The sequence below is a fragment of the Culex pipiens genome, chromosome 2 (assembly GCF_016801865.2).
Source record: "Culex pipiens pallens isolate TS chromosome 2, TS_CPP_V2, whole genome shotgun sequence".
Lineage (NCBI taxonomy): Eukaryota > Metazoa > Arthropoda > Insecta > Diptera > Culicidae > Culex > Culex pipiens.
The window spans coordinates 136,022,861-136,040,160 of NC_068938.1; the positions used below are offsets into that span (position 1 = coordinate 136,022,861).

Consider the following 17,300-nt stretch of genomic DNA (forward strand, 5'->3'; position numbering starts at 1 on the left):
GTGTGGAGTCATGAAAATGGTTTATTACATTTCGATTGTCTTCTCTTGATTAGCAATGATTTTTGGCAATGAAGAATGCATCTTTGTTGTATATTTTAAATCGAATTGTATTTCTACCTATATAGTAGTTGTTTATAACTTGAAATATTTTTCTAATCGATCATCAATACCTTTGAATAAAAAAAAAGCGGACAGCGTAACCATTCGGCTAAGCCTGCTGCCAATCAAACATATCCAAATATTTTACAGTAACAAGGCTGAAACAAATTACTCATTTCACCCCATGTATTCCGATTCGCCTCAGATGACGCCAAATTTAAATTTCCTGTGACAGTTCATCACTTTTGGGGGGGGGGGGAGTATTAAAATTGAAATTACGAGCCATAGTTTCAACATTTTTTATGAAAAAAGTGTTTTAAAATGCATTATACACCTGTCCAGTTGTTTTGCCATCATTAGTTTCCAAAATATCTAAGTATTGACAAAAAAAAATATTTTTTGCTAAAAATATTTTTTTTGCGGTGCTGTACATTAGAATTTCGTAAAAACTCAAAACATTTTTAAACAAGCCCAAACATGCTAAATATGATTGTAAATGCAGAAAAATGCATTTTAGATTGTTTTCAGTTGATTAGACTTCTATTTTCATAAAAATTTGGATGTTTTTTGGAAAAATATTTTTTTTGCCACCTATTTTTCAGACCAATTTTGAAGGTCCCCCCGACATAAACTTTGAAAAATATTTGCAACGGCCTTATATGAAAAACATCTCTCTGAGTTGTTGAAAATTCGAAAAGTAAATTTAACTTGATGACAAAATTTTGATTTTATTTACAAAAATTTTACATTTTTTTTTTCGTTTTTCGTCGAGGTGGAATAACTTCATAAAATTTTAGGCCGTTGCAAATATTGTTTAAAATTTATGTCCCTCAACTCTGACCAAAAGTGAGAGAGAGGACAAAAATTTGAAAATTAAATTCACAATGGGTTTAATCATTTCAATGAAAAAGGTGTTTAAAAATGCATTTTACACCAGTCCAGTTGTTTGCAATCGGTATCGAAGTATTTACGCAAAAAAAGCAATTTAACAGATTGAAAATACAATCCAGCCTCGATTATCCGAATGTTTTTATGGGACTTCGGAAAATCGAATCACGATCATTGTTTTGTATTTTTTGTTTTTCTTACTTTAAACATCAAATTCGAGTTTTGCGACCAAATTTTGTTCTAATTTAAGTGGTTGATTGCCTAATAAATTACCAATGGCACTTTATCTATATTTCTTCACCGCCATCTTGGATTTAAAAATTCTAATAGTAGTTTATGCAACAAGTTGCAAAAAGAAGATTATTTCAGCACGAATGGTGCATTAGGGTGCCCAGAATATGGGACTTTTTTCAAAACCTCGCTCCAAAAGCTGATTATTGTTCCTTGAGCAATTTTAGAACTCTGGGACAAATATGAGCAAAATCGGTCAACATTTACCTATTGATACTCGGGGGTGAAGTTTGTATGTGAAAAATCGGGAAAATGAATGAAAACCCCAATTTTCTTACGGTTTAGTCTGTACGGTGCGCTACTTCCATCCAAATATTCCCAAAAGTGAGATTCTGATTGGAAATGTTCTACAACTTTGTAGAACATACCATAGCTGTAAAACTCGAATCTAAAAAGTTATAAGCGATTTAAAAATGTCATTTTTGAATGAAAAACTTTTTTTTCACTGACTTCAGGCTCGGGTATCAAAAGGTTAATCTCAACCGATTTTAGCTCAAAATTTGCACAGATGCTTAAAATAACAAAAAAAGACCGTTTCCGGGGGTCATTTTTTTGGGCACCCTAATGGTACATTTATCCGACGAGGTTCACCGAGTTAGATAAATACGACGAGTGCTGAAAAAAAATCAAGTTTTGCAGCGAGGTCTATACAACATTTTTTTTTTTTGCAATTCCGAAAAAAAACACGTTTCTGAATATAATTTTAAGTTAATGTATTTAATCAATCCACCGTTTTAATCAAAACAATGTTGAAAAGTATTACTTTTCGAAACAAGTCCTTAAAAATTCAACTTTTCAGCATTTGTTATGAAAGGTGTTTCTGTTTCTATTTCTGTTATTTCGTACTAGAATGACAGGAATAGTAAGTAGTTTCACGACGGAATTGCAAAAATAATTTTAGAGTAGTTTAGGGGTCAAACATAAGCTGTACAATTTAAAATCTAACAGTGAAAAAAAACATTATTTTCGTGATTCGATTATCCGAAGTAAAACTTTTCCGAGGCTCTCGGATAATCGAGTCTGGACTGTGTTTTTAGGAGAGCCCAAACATGCTAAATACGATAATCAACGCAGGATTATCGTATCGTATTTTTTGAAAAAAAAAATCTGCTACTTGATATTTTTGAGACGATTTTCAAATGAGGCGACATAAACTTCGAAAATATTTGCAATTGTCGTTGATCATTTTCACAGATAATTGATCATCACTCTAAAATTCTCTGTATTGCATTCAATTTAACGAATTTCTGCACCAACATGAATCAGCATGTGCCGATTGTTGCCTTCTTGATGCTACTGAAAGAATTTTTGGTCTAAATCAAATGTGGTTAAAACTTTATATAATTAACGTTATAGCGTCCTAGTTGGCAATCTTTGATTAATGTCGATTTCCAAAACATTGCAAGGAATGGGATAATCGTTACTAAAAGGAATCAGCATGTGTAGGGCACTATTCTAAACAACTTGTAGAAAGAATTTTGTCAAAATATTAATAGCGACGCAAAATTCATATCATAAAACGAAATATCATGGCAATGATGGAAGTCTTCACGTGTAAATACAAAGTACAAGGTTTAATCAAAAATCATTAAAAATAGTTATCTTTTTCATAAAAATATTTATTTTTACCAATTTTGTAACCCAATTTTGTAGCAGGAATCACAAAATTGACTAAGAAACCTGTTGTATTGATAATGCCAATTAATCTGAAGATATAGTTTTTTTTTTTTTAATTTTGTTTCATAAAAATCAATTGTTCGCTCTACACCATGGTCTCTATTGCAAGATTCGTACTCGAAACTTGGTGTCTGAAGGCGTGAAATGGTGAGCTATTAGAGGCAAATCAACTTTGTTACTAAGAAATTTATTTTAACAGTTTAAGAGTAAAACTGTTCTAAGATTCCGATAAAGCAGTCCGTTTTCCGATTTGAACTCATTTTCATTTATTGAAACATGACATATTAAGAGTTTTCAAGTGATCCTTATTATCATATTTATAAATTACAGATAGATAAATAACTTTTCAAAACCTTTTAAAAAATGGAATTGAAATTAACAGTCTGGACCTTCAAATTGATCAGAATTTCACAATCGCATTGAACACACAAGATAGCGCCATCCCGTTCAAATGTTGGCAGTTTCGTCAATCTTCCTGGAAACAGTTATATCCAAAAGCTTAGATATGAATCGTGCTTTATCCAAAGCTTCCAATAATTTTATGGAAAGTTCAAAAAATATTATAGCACAGGATAATTTTATAGCAAAGCTCTAAAGCTCTAAGAAGGATATTTTCTACCCCCATGTAGAAGGCTTAAGTTTGTGAAACATTTTCATTCAAAAGTGGAAAATAATGTTTGTGCAACATCAGTTCATTCCGCACAAAAAAGCTTTCCCTCAGAATGACGAAAGTGGTCATGCGCGTTTGTTAACCAACACAACAGCAACAAAAAAGTATTCACAAAAAATAAGGGGAAACACGCTCACAAAACCAACTCTCCGATGCCGCAGGACAAATTCTGCTGCTGCTCGCGTTTAAACGTTCCGATTAGAATCAACGTAAAAAAAAAAACGTAGCACCACAGAAAAAGGGGAAAATTGAATGCTCTCCAATAGGACTTAAACCAGAAGGGAGAGATGGCCGGGCGGTGGTCGATGGCAGATGAAGGTGAGACACGCGGCTAAAAGCTATCAAACTCGCTAGCAGGGTGAAATTGTTTTACATTAATAAATTCAAATTGAAAAATTAAGTCACTTGTCATTATTTTTATGTTTAACTGTTAAGATTATGTATGTTTTTGCCATTTTTTTTAAATATTTCTTTAAATAAAAAAGTAGGTATTAAAATTAATAATATAAAATATTCAATATTTATAAATTATTCTTTAATTTTTTTACCAATTTTAAATTATTCGCAGCTTGTTTTTTTCACTTAATATATTCTGAATGTTTTAATGGACTGTTTATTAATATTTTGTACCATTTTTTTCCAATAGAATATTTAAGTAAAACCAGATTCAAAACAAAATTCAAATTTTTCCCTGTCTCAACATCCCAAAGGTAATCAATTTCAAGTTCCTTCCCTTTCATGCGGCAACTGATCCTTATTCTTGCGTGTTCATTGAAAGGATCTAAGCCTGCAGCAAGGAAACAGGAAAGCACATCTGTCGCTCGGCTACAAGCTCAGCAGCAAAATACCGTTTTCTCCAGCTGGACCAGATCTAAGTCACTTCTTGCCGAATCAAAAACTATAAATCAGGAATTTAATTATATTCACCCCTTGATTCGTATGACGCATAAAGGGGGTGGACCAAGATTACGTAAGGGGGTTTAAAATTTGTCTAAACTGTGGATTTAATGTATTGTGATAATTAAATGCTTTACAAGACATGATTACATGAAAAAAACTTCGTACTTTATGGACGACCCCTAAAGTGTACAGCGGCATCATCTCAGCCGAGAAACTGGCGTGAACTGCTCCGTCTGCTGAGGCACGAAATTCAACTAGGGTGGCTAACCCCACATTTTGAGCATGCGCTCGATTAATATCCTGACAAACACACACACAGAAAAACAAAGAACCAACACAGCCAGAAACTCTCAACCTCGCCGTCCTAGTCGCAGGACAATTATTCGTCGAACCCACACACAATTTGACTCAGCCACGTGGCTTAAGCGCATGCGTCGCGCTGAATCATTCGCGACCCTACCTTGGAGGCAATTTTCCGTGGACACGTGTGCACATTTGCCATGAAAAGCACCTCTCAGCAGTTTTTCTCCTTCGTCTTTTTTTTGCGTTCTAGCTATTTCGGTCGCGTCCTTCTGTTGGGGGAGGGAGCGAAAAATCACCGCGTCGCGTCGACGTCGTCATGTGTGGTGTGACCAATCTCACCCCACCGAGAAGCTCGTCCTGACCTGATGGGTGGTTTGGCTCACGCATCGAGCGAGAGGTACACGAAGATGATGCAATTTGCCCATGTTGTGGGAGGCCGAGTTGTCTTTCTGAATCATGCAGTGACATCGGCGAAGTACCTGACGAAGTGCCAAGTAATTGGAATTTAAGTGCTGGGGAATTGCATTACTGGATAGAATGTTGCGATATGAACTATTTCGCAACCCATTAAACTGACATGGGAAATTTGAAATACTTTAGAGCGATTCTCGCATACTTATCCAAATGGGCCTATGTAGATTAGGGTGCCCAGAATATGGGACTTTTTTTCTAAACCTCGCTCCACAAGCTGAACATTATAGCTAAATTGAATTGATGTTGGCCAATCTATGTTTAAAAAATGATTTTTAGAAACTATCAACAATACCAACAGATTTGATTCCTAAATAATGTTTTTATAATATTTTTATAAAAAGTTTCTTATGTTTGCTATTTTAAACATTGTTTGTCCCGCCCGTGTGGATCAATCGGACCGCGCACTGGACTCACAATCCAGAGGTCGCTGGTTCGAATCCCGCGGCGGGCGCTCTAAAATTCTTTGTGTAAATATGGGTGTTCGGCGCCGTCGCTCCGTGCCATACTTTCATACACTTAGGAGCCCAGGGCGGCGAAGTCCTTGTAGTTAAAAAGGAAGACACTAGTGGTTGGAACTAGCAATGGTGGCCGACAGCTATAAAGTCAACTTCGTTTTTTATCGAACCTTTCGTTGCTTAAACAAAAACAATACAGTGAAATTTTCTCATATTCATGTATAAATCATTTTCAATATTTTGAAATAATGTATTTTACTCAAATATTTGAGAATTTCTCAACCATTTGTCAAAAGTCAACATTTCACAAGTACTTATTGATGGCAACACGGTGAGCAAGAAGGAGGTTATTATGCAACATGCATGCACCTCGGAAATTCCGCCTTGGGGGGACTATTCTGAGTCAGAAAAAAAACGATTCCCAGAATATTCTGTCGGTGAAAACTGATTTTATCTCGTTTTGATGTTAATAAAACCTAATATATCACCCAAAACCTCAAAAATACGCCCAAAATCTCGGTCTAACTCAGGACTAAGATGTTAATTTTAATCAAGATATCAATTTTTAGTTCCTCAAATATATTCCTGACACAGCAAACCTTAAATCAATCCATAATTTGAGCCCCAGAGTCATCAGGAGTCGTAAAATAGAGTTATTTTTTTAAAAACATTTTCTATTTGCTCTGGTAAACAAATTATCATGTCTGAATGCAAAAACTGATGATGTAGCTTTGTTGCAAACAATATGAAAAACAATTTTGCAGAAAATAGTATGATATTTTATCAATTTTCAGTGAAGTTATGTCTATTTCAATGTGAAAATTGTTGCCAATTTCCAAAATTCTTTGATATTTAACTCATTCCTGTTATAAACAGCTACTACGATCATACTCAGTTCTCAAATAAAGTACTGTTTAACGGCTTCCAGAAGAAAACATCATAAGAAAAAACACAAAATGTGCACATTCCTTGAATTTTTGTGCTAAGTGACGACAGAATATTTTGGGAATTGTTTTTTTCTGACTCAGAATAGTCCCCCCAACAACTTCCAGGCGGAATTTCCAAGCTGCATGCAAGTTGCATAATAATATCCTTCTTATCCACCGTGGGAAATTTTTAAATCTGAAGTATTTGTATTTGTATTTGTATCTTTATTTCAAAAATATACATAAGGGCAAGCCTTTTATCGTATACAGAGACATCATTTAGTTCGAATATGATAATAATTAGTATGATGAGTTGGAATTAGAATGTTATGTGTACGTTGTGATCTACTAAAGGAAAGTTCTTCATATAGATAAGTTGGCTCTTTGAATTTAATAAGTTTAAACAAAAAAACAAGGAGCTGCAAATGAAAATATTTTTGTAAAGGTATGCCAAAAATTGACGACTGATATTGAGAAACATGGTCATATCTGCGTAAATTGTAAATGAATCTAATACAACTATTGAAACAAACTTTTAAATGACGTTCAGTTTCTGCTGACAAATTAGAGAAAATTACATTACCGTAAATAAAGTGAGGTAAAAGAAGAGTTTTTACTAGTTTTGTTTTAGTATCAATTGATAAAGTGTTTCTATGTTGGTTTAAAATTCGTAAAGTTGTATAAACCTTCCTAATAATAAAAGATACATGATCGTTCCAGGTTAGGTGTTTGTTCATAACTATTCCAAGATTGTTTACTTTATCAACTATTTCAATTATATCGTTGTCTATTGTAATGGGCGGTAATACAGGTAGATCAGAATTAGGACGAGTAAAAATTATGGCTTTTGTTTTAGATGCGTTGAGTACTAGACCATTATTGCGACAAAAATTTAAAATGGATAAAAGATCAGCGTTTAGCAAAGAAATATAGTGAGGAAATTCTGAAATAGGACAAGATAAATAAACTTGGGTGTCATCGGCAAAAGATTGTATACTGCAATAACGAACATGTCTTGGGAGATCATTAATTGACATTGTAAAGGCTAAGGGACCTCCAACGGATCCTTGTGGAACACCTCGTTTTTTTTTTTTTTTGTTGAGCCTTATGACCACTGCGACCAATTAGAGGAATATTGTGGTGGGAACACCTCGTTCGTTTTGTCTAAATTGTAATCGACTTCCATTGATTTCAACCAGTTGATGTCTTCCTCCTAAATAACTCTTAAACAAATTACAAGCTTCTGCTGAGAAATTATATTGCTTTTCCAAGCAAACAAAGGTTTTGAAAATCTTTAAATATGTATATATGACAGTTGAAAAAAAATTTATCTTTTAAAAAAGTCATAGCATTGCAAAAAAAAACGTCTGCAAAACAATATTGATCATAAGTTTGAACTTTAAGCCAATTGAAACAAATTCATAAAAATTAGTAAGTAAAATTTGCAAAAAATAACAAACGAAACTACGAAACTGAAATTCAAATTAAAAATGAACAGAAAACGTTCAAATTTATTGGCATTTTCCGTTTATCAAATGTCTTATTGAATGAGGTTTATTATTAATTGCCTTCTAAACCAATTTTGAAGGTTTATAAGGCAATGAAACTTCAAACAATGATTTAATTATGAATTTTCAAATGAAACATTAAATGCATTCAAATTGATCTTGCAGTGGACGTTATAAAATTAAATTTGCAAACTTTTAATCTAAAATTTTGAATCACATTGTCAGTCTGATTTATTTCAGTTACGAATTTGAACGCAACTTTTTTAAAGCCCCATTGAAGAATACAAACTGATTCGAAAAAAAGGACAGCCAGTACATGTTTTCAAACATAAATTCTTTCAATGGTTTACGGTAACAGAACATTTAAAAAAAGTTATTTAATAAATATTCTGAAATTTAGAATGTTAAAAAAAATTGGATGAAAATTGCATGTACCTGGACAAGAAAAGGTTAAGAACCGCGGCTTTACTGTATCATAATTTGTTGCGACTTAATAGGTGATTGTTAATTTATAAAACGTAAAATGTGAAACACAAGCTTTTAAAAACAACAATTGATTCAAGATAATAAATTCAGAAAACTCATTTTTTCAAGCAAATTTAACATAATTCCAATAATATTTTTGCGATCTTCTCATAAAAAATATGTTTAGACATGGAACAAGGAAGGGAAATACTGCTTGGGCATGTGGTCAAGTTATGGTGCAAAATAAAATAAATACATAATGTGCTTTTGGATTACAAAATATACGAATATTCTTCATTTACCGAAGTCCCTGATGCTTTGAAACAAACCCAATTTATTTTAATTAACCCAGAAAAAAGTATTGGTAAAGTTGATTTCTACAAAAGCTCATAATTGCATGTTACTTTTTAAACTAAAAATCTGCTCCGATAATTTAATCCAAAACCTTGACAATAAAAGCAACTTGCTGCTAGCCAAAACCCATAAAGTCTCCCCCATCTGCGTTGAAAGTACTACGAAACAAGCTAGCGTTCCGCGGTCTTGCGGTAATCATTCGCGCTAAACACCTTTATCGATTTTTAGTCCAACTACCACCACCACCACACAGCTGTTCCCTTTGGTACAAAAGTATGTGTGTGTGTGAATAATTGCTGTGCGTCCCCTGTTTTAATGCTCCCTTTTGACGATAGCCGATTAGGACTGTTTCATCGTAGTTCACCGCTGCTGAACGAACTCGCTCAGCCAGCGAGGCGCTAGGCTACTGCGATTACTTCCCTTCCCTTCCCAAGCAACATCACCAAGCAAAACCAACAACACTTTTGGAGGGGGACGTAAATCTCGTCCTTTTTCCCACTTGGTTTACACACAGACACACACACGGTGAAGGTCCTGCGTGTATCCTTTTTATATTGCGCTTTCAGCACAAGCTCTGCTGTTCTCTGTTTGAACTGCATTTGATTCTCGGGGCCGAGTCGCGAACGTCGTCGTGACGAAGAAAACCAGACATGCGCACCTTGTCGGAAATTGGATTTTCCCTCCAGAACGACACACATAGGACACGTAGTAAAGGGAGGGGAAAAGCTGGATTTGGCTTGGGTACGACAACGACGGCGATGTAGCTGAACTACAGGCTCAGTCGGGTCGGCAGTTTGAGTTTGACGACCGGCTTGGAAGGGACGAACACGATTGCTCTGCGTGTCCGCGCGTCACAACATAACGGAGTAGGCGGTTGAAGCACCCAAACCCACCACCCACCACCCTGACCTGGCGACGCGTACTAGCAGACATCATCGCAGTAGGCCAATTATCGATTTTCTCGTGCGGCTCAGCTCCGTTGCCGTGGTTTCGTAGCGTGACTCGTTTGTTAACCACTTAACCAACCTGGAAGTACTGGAGAGCATGGGCCTGCGGAGACGAACCATCGATTCCGGCGAGCTGGCCCAACCCAACGGAGCGGCGACAGCCCACCGGGAAACCTGGGTGTCGACGAACAAAATCCTCAACAGCAGCCAAGCCAAGCGCATGAACAGTCGCAACCCAAACTTTGATTACGATGAAACCAAACTGCTCATCCAGCTGTGGGGTGACCCCACCGTCCAGAAGACCCTCATCACCACCCACAAGAAGCATCCGGTCATCGCGGAGCTCGCGCGGAAGATGCGCGAACACGGCTACAACCGGTCCACCGAGGAGATCAACACGCGCATCAAGAACCTCAAGTGCTTCTACAACCGCATCAAAAAGGACATGGCAGCTGGGATAATCAACCAAACAACCTGGAAACACTTTGCCGAGATGGACGAAATTATCAGCCGGCCGGTGTTCGGAAATGCCCACCGGATGCACATGATTCAACAGCAAAAGCAACAGCAAGAACAGGAAGACCTCAAGTTGCAAATTTTGGAGCAGCAGGAGCAGATGCAGCGCTTCCCGGTAAAGTTGGAGGTGATGAGCGACGATGACTCGACGGAGATCCGGGCGGAGGATTTGCTCACGATTGATACGGCACCGCCACCCGAGGAGGCGGGAAGTGCTGCTGGGCCGGCAAGTGCTGGGGGAGGGGGAGGAGCATTAGAAAAGGACGAGCTGCATATCAAGGATGATGAGAAGCAGTTTGAGGATGATGACGAGGACGACTACTCGGATGATAGCGACTTTGATGTGGAAAAGTGAGTACAAGTTTTGTTTTGTTGCTGATATCTTAGTAGGCATAATAGGGCATAATCATTTATAAGTATGTTTTCTGTGCAGTATTTAAATTAAAGACTTCAATATTCTGTGATCTAGTGTGAATCGGGACAAATAGGGGAATTCGAAACAGCTATTTTAACCATGGTTTTGCACAATAATTTGATATTTTTGATTGTTTTTTTTTTTTTTGTTGTTAATTCGCCTTTTCGAATTCTATGCCAAGTTTTTCTGTGGTTCGGAATTCTGTTAATTTAGTGTAAATAATAAATCAATAACTTAGAAGTTATTGACAGATCTAAAATTGGCAGATCCTCCAAATAAACAAAAATATTGAACTTTTGTGCGTGTTATTTCCGCCTGCTCGGGTAGTTTTTTTACTCTTGTCCAAACAAAAAAACAAATTTGAAAAAAATAATACGAGCCCCAAATGCACCAACCGGCATGAGAGTGTATTAGTGAACCCCCACAACGATGAATCACAGCAAGCTCTGTACTACCTATCCTCGTACGTTCCTTGGTGCAGTGACAGTTTGTGCTAATCAATCGTTGTGTTTACAACCGGAAGGTCGACGTGCGTTTTAAACTTGATTTAATGTCCACCAAAAAACGCAAAATGCCGGAAACCCGCCGCAAACTAACGGTCCTTACCATCGAAGAACGGCTGCAAATCATCCAGCTGCACGAGTCCGGCTGGAAGATTGGTGAAATCGCGTCCGATTGCAAAGTTCCGCAAAGTACCGTCTCGACGGTGGTCAAGAATAAGCAGAAGTGGCTCGAAAAGAAGCATCAGCGGCATATGCGCAAAACCCGAGTCGTTGGGGATGTCCGGTTGGAGAAGTCGATGGAACTGTTTGTGCAGCAAGCGCGGGACAATGATATGAGGCTGACATGTTCCATGATCCGGGAAAAGGCGTTAGAGTTTGCGGAGCAGTTTGGAAATACCAGCTTCAAGGCCAGTTCCGGCTGGCTGGACAAGTTCGCGAAGCGACATCTGATTACGCTCAGGAAGGCGGGTGGGGAAAGTGGTGACCGTATGGATACTGATTTGTACACGGTGCCGGAACTCATCCGAGGGTACGCTCCGCGGGACATCGTGGTTGCTAGTGAGACTGGATTGTTGTTTGGATGTTTGCCGGATGAAGCCGATAGGTTCCTGGAGGAAGCGTGTGCGGGAGGAGAATACTCGGATGAACGAATAACGCTGTTGTGCGCAACGAACATGGATGGAAGTGAGAAGTTACCGTTGCTTGTGATTGGAAATCTAAAGGAACCCTGCTTCAAGGACACCAAATCCCTGCCAGTGACCTACGAAAGCAACTCGAAAGCCTGGATGACCTCCGCAATTTTTGAACGATGGATTCTGAGTCTTGACAGCAAATTTGAGCAGGAACATCGCCAGGTTGTGATGTTCGTAGAAAGCAGTCCAGTTCATTCCAAGAGCTTGCCAAACAAGCTGAAATGCATAAACCTGCAATTCTTCCCAACGAACGCAACATCTGACCTGCGGCCGTTGGATCTGGTCATCAAAACGTTCAAATATCACTACAGATTCTCGTTGGTTAACCGAAGACTTGAGGAAATCGAGCAGGAGAAGGTTCGTTGGTTGTAACTAGAATTAAAACAAGATAATAAATTACACTAAAATTTTAGGAATTCACCAAAGTCACGCTCCTAGACGCTATCAGCTTCATTTCGCGAGCTTGGGTAACGGATCTGAAGCCAACCTCTATCGCCAACTGTTTCCGGAAGGCAGGATTCATCTTTCCGGCTGAGGATCCTCTAAACACCGCCGAAACGCTCGAGGATGTCCCCGCAACGATATCCGACGCAGTTATGGCTCACCTAGCCGGCCCCGGTGTAACATTTCTGGACTATTGCAACGTAGATGACGGTCTTGCAACGAGTGGGCTGATGTCGGACTCGGACATCATGGAGTGTGCTGTCGAGCCGGTTCGTGCAGCGGTAAAGGTCGAGCCCATTGAAGAATCGCAACGATCTACGTCCACTAATGCATGGAGTAGCGTCGTGCGGAGCAATCTTGAAGCTGTGAGCAGCATTCTGGCAGCTACCGAGAATGTTCCGGCGGAGATTTTCGGGCACTTTTTCGCCTTGGAAAAGTTTTTGAAGGAGCGTTATAAATAAAGATAGTCTAGTAACAAACAAGTTGTTTATTTTTCAAATGGTTTGCTTGAGTTTTTCGCTCTTGCTGGAGAGATGCTTAATCCATTTTAATTATTGGCTCTTGGTGAGCTGATGATGAAGTACAGTTGACAGACAACAAACTGCGTTTAATCAACAAGGCACAATTAACAAAAGAGTAAATTTACTAACAAATTTCCTTCCTTTCAGTGAGTTCAACGATGGCCTGGATGAGTTGCTGTCTAAAGCCAAGGCTACCGGAACCGCGGGAGCTGCCGATTCCACAACCCCCAAACCAGCAGTCACGCTCAGCACATCCGAAGCCGTTGCAACCATTACGACTGCGACCGCCACATCAACGACGGGCCCGGGAAAAATCTCCGTCGTCCCGACGAATCTTCTGCTCAAGCCACCCACCTCGACCGTCAACCTGAACTCCCCGATCCAAATCTACACCCAACCGACGGTCAGCTTGGCCGGATCTACGACGATAACCGCGATCCCGCAGTCTTCGATCGCCTCCAGCATGGCTCCATCCGGCGCGGGAATGGCCCCGATGAAGCTGCTGCTGGTGAACACCGTCTCCAAGGACGGAACCACCAAACAGATCCTGACTCCGGCCTCGGAAGTCCCGGCGCTGTCCCAGATGCGACCTCCCCCGATGCTGGCGCCCAAACCCACGCCCATTCCGATCGCACCAAAGCCACAAACCGTAAACATTCCCGCGCTCAGCATTCCCTCGAGACCACCCACGATGACGCCGATCATCACGGCAACTTCCGGCGCCGCAAGACCAAAACCGCCAGCCTTCCTCAACGGAGAGAAATCTTCCGGCTTCAAAACCCTGCTCAACCAGCTGGTCACAGTCCAGCGAGAGAATCTGGCCGTATCTCGAGCGCGACTTGCTCTGGACAAGGAGCGGCTCGAGTTTGAAAAACAAATCGGAGGACCTCTGGTGGACGTGGTCCGAAACCTGAGCGGGTTCTTCAACGGGTTCCTGCAACAGTTTCAGCACCAGCAGCAACAGCTTCAGCAAAAGCAAACCCAAATGGTCAACGGAACGGCCAAGCGCCAAAGCGAGTCGGCAGAACCGATGAAAGCAGCCAAAAAGCGACGCACCACGGGCAGCGTGGAAGCGGTGGAAACTTCGGTCACCACAAGTGAAGCTGTCAAAGCGGAAGTCATCAGCGATAACGACAACTGAAATGGAGTTCTTTCCAACTACCCAAACATACATTCCTCGTTTTTATCTTCTGTTATAAAATTTTAATTTATTTAACTTATTAGTAGCGATTAGTGACCTATTTATCTGCGCTAAATTATTAAACTAGAGAGTGGAATTCAAGCACCTTTGTAGAGCAAACCTGTTGATAATAAAACAAATCGAGCCCTATATTTTTAATAACAGTTCTCGTACACATTATTCATCATTTCCATGTCCCGAATCTCCATAATATCCGTCTTCAGTCGCTGCTTAATCATCTCCCTCAAAATGTCCTCCCTGTCTTTCTCATCCTCGATTCCCATCCGGTGCAGCGAATCGTCCGTTATCCGGAGCAACGCACGACCCGTAATCTCATGCTGGTTTTACCCAAGAAAAAATCAAAAATCGACATTTTGTAAACAAACAGTGCATCCCGCTCACGCTGTAACCTACCTTCTGGAAGAGGTCACTGTAGGTGGCGCACCGCTCGCTGCAGTGCCGCCGGAGCCACTTTTGCGAGTCGGCCACCGTCCACAGGTAGACCGGCTTGGGGCGGGCCGTTTTGCTCTGAACGGAAAAAACAAATATTAAAAATAACAATAACAAAAACTTACATGATTGAACTTGAACCTTTGTTTTGGTTACCGGAACCGATTCTTCCGCTGCCGTTGGCGATTTCTTCGCCTCGGCTTGGGCCATGCAAGTTGGGGGTGCGTTGTTGTTGCTGTTGTTTGTGTAAACTCCCATTTCGTTCAATAAACTGAAAATATTTTAATAAAAATTACTAAAAAGTTGAATATAACTGCTTTGTTTACAAAATTTATATCTGACGTTTCAGAAATCTGCCTCATCGACCAAGAACTGATTCGACCCAATGTAACTCCGACAATAACCCAAAATAGAGTAAAAAGTATCCAAATCCTTGATCGAAACTGACATGATCTGCCTGCGGGTATCGAGCCTGCCAAAAAATCCGCTGAGCAGTCGTTTAAAAAAAGTTGGAACGATGTTTTCGGTCGCAGAAATTATAAATTTGTTCAAATCATGGTCTGCAGAATTTTAGGATCATCTCGACATTCTTACAAATCACTGCAAATAAGAATCGTCCCGATTGGTTGAGTTATGCCCGAGAACTAGCGAGTTGAAGTTACCGTTGAGTAATTCTCGCTGAAAGTGGACCACTATTTACACAAGGTGCTCAAAAATCAAAAGCAATGTACTTTTCCAATAGCCCCCACCAAGTTATGAATGAAACCATGTTTGGTTGGTTAAATTTGTCCTCACCTCGGCGCCCCAAAGCTGAAACATTTTTTTAAATTGGTAATTTTTTGACTTAGGCGCGTCTACAAAATTGCTAATAACTTTACAAAACTTCAACGAACCCTTGGTGTTTAGGGGTGTTTTGGAAAGGAAATGAGCCTAGCTTTCGAATGCACTTGTCAGAAAAATACCGTTCCATACATTTTTTAGCCACAAAACACCAATGTATTTTTTAAAGTCATTTTTGAAGGCCGGCGCCCCGCTTTATCGAAAAACTGACAAATCCATTCGAAAGCTGAGACAATTTCACATAAAGGACCAATATATCTAAGGTGTATGTTCCTCCTATCTTTTTTAATCTTATTTTGATTCTGCGAGCGCAGCGCTCCGTTCGCATTTCGGGCACCCAAAATGTTGCAATTTGCTTGCCTCATTTTAAAGTTTTGTCAAAAAATATAGGTGCTCACTTTTTAAATGATAGTTTATTGTCCAGGGATCAAAATGCACTTTCGATAATCGACCAATATTTATGTTTTTGGGTTCTTCCAAGCAATTTAATGTCGAAAAATTGTTTTTTTACTTTTTTTTTTTGTAAAATGCTCACTTACAATTCGGTGGACTTTTTTTCAGTAGAACCTAATGAATTTAGCATGTAGGAAATTTCACCACGAACATTTTTCTCTAAAAGAAAACGTAATTTCGATACTCCAGTGCCAAGATATTTTAGTTTTAGTGAGAAAAAAGTGCAAATTTTACAAATTTCTCAGAATTAACAAGCACGGCCTATTATCTACATGCGGCATATGTTCTGGAGGCCAGAGTATGGTTTCTTATAGTTATTTTGGTCTTTGAATTCGGATCTGGAATCAAATTTCAGATAAACAGTGAACAGTGATATTTTAGTCACGCTCAAATATTATTTGCGTGTATTCCCCATAGCCACTTAGGGATCGGCAGCCGAAGCCGCTAACCACCGCGCCACGAGGCCTCTCAAAACAATCAGAAGTTGAAAAAAACACTCTCCATTAAAAAATCCGTGAGTAAAATATCAATTAAAGGTGAGCGAAAGATGAAATATGACCGAATTCACTAGCGATTAAAAATAACAGCATATAACCGCAAATAATATTTGAAATATGCCGCATGTAAATAATAGGCCGTGCTTGTTAATTCTGAGAAATTTGTAAAATTGGCACTTTTTTCTCACTAAAACTAAAATATCTTGGCACTGGAGTATCGAAATTACGTTTTCTTTTAGAGAAAAATGTTCGTGGTGAAATTTCCTACATGCTAAATTCATTAGGTTCTACTGAAAAAAAGTCCACCGAATTGTAAGTGAGCATTTTACAAAAAAAAAGTAAAAAAACAATTTTTCGACATTAAATTGCTTGGAAGAACCCAAAAACATAAATATTGGTCAATTATCGAAAGTGCATTTTGATCCCTGGACAATAAACTATCATTTAAAAAGTGAGCACCTATATTTTTTGACAAAACCTTAAAATGAGGCAAGCAAATTGCAACATTTTGGGTGCCCGAAATGCGAACGGAGCGCTGCGCTCGCAGAATCAAAATAAGATTAAAAAAGATAGGAGGAACATACACCTTAGATTTATTGGTCCTTTATGTGAAATCGTCTCAGCTTTCGAATGGATTTGTCAGTTTTTCGATAAAGCGGGGCGCCGGCCTTCAAAAATGACTTTAAAAAATACATTGGTGTTTTGTGGCTAAAAAATGTATGGAACGGTATTTTTCTGACAAGTGCATTCGAAAGCTCTGCTCATTTCCTTTCCAAAACACCCCTAAACACCAAGGGTTCGTTGAAGTTTTGTAAAGTTATTAGCAATTTTG

The 17,300-nt window shown here is 38.9% G+C and overlaps 3 protein-coding genes across 3 annotated transcripts; 2 read left to right on the forward strand and 1 right to left on the reverse strand.

Annotated features, from left to right (window-relative positions):
- Positions 1–9,696: 9,696 nt before the first annotated feature.
- Positions 9,697–14,390, forward strand: LOC120417575 (uncharacterized). The gene is made up of 2 exons (XM_039579686.2): positions 9,697–10,824; positions 13,196–14,390. Exons 1-2 carry the CDS (start codon positions 10,055–10,057, stop codon positions 14,187–14,189), a joined length of 1,764 nt encoding a protein of 587 aa, XP_039435620.1. The 5' UTR covers positions 9,697–10,054; the 3' UTR covers positions 14,190–14,390.
- Positions 11,265–13,078, forward strand: LOC120417576 (tigger transposable element-derived protein 4-like). The gene is made up of 2 exons (XM_039579687.2): positions 11,265–12,440; positions 12,497–13,078. The coding sequence occupies exons 1-2, from the start codon at positions 11,439–11,441 to the stop codon at positions 12,986–12,988; spliced, it is 1,494 nt and encodes a 497-aa protein (XP_039435621.1). The 5' UTR covers positions 11,265–11,438; the 3' UTR covers positions 12,989–13,078.
- LOC120417578 (protein aveugle) lies at positions 14,373–15,025 on the reverse strand. The gene is made up of 3 exons (XM_039579688.2): positions 14,820–15,025; positions 14,643–14,756; positions 14,373–14,566 (listed from the first exon to the last, which is right to left on the reverse strand). Exons 1-3 carry the CDS (start codon positions 14,934–14,936, stop codon positions 14,384–14,386), a joined length of 414 nt encoding a protein of 137 aa, XP_039435622.1. The 5' UTR covers positions 14,937–15,025; the 3' UTR covers positions 14,373–14,383.
- Positions 15,026–17,300: the final 2,275 nt, after the last annotated feature.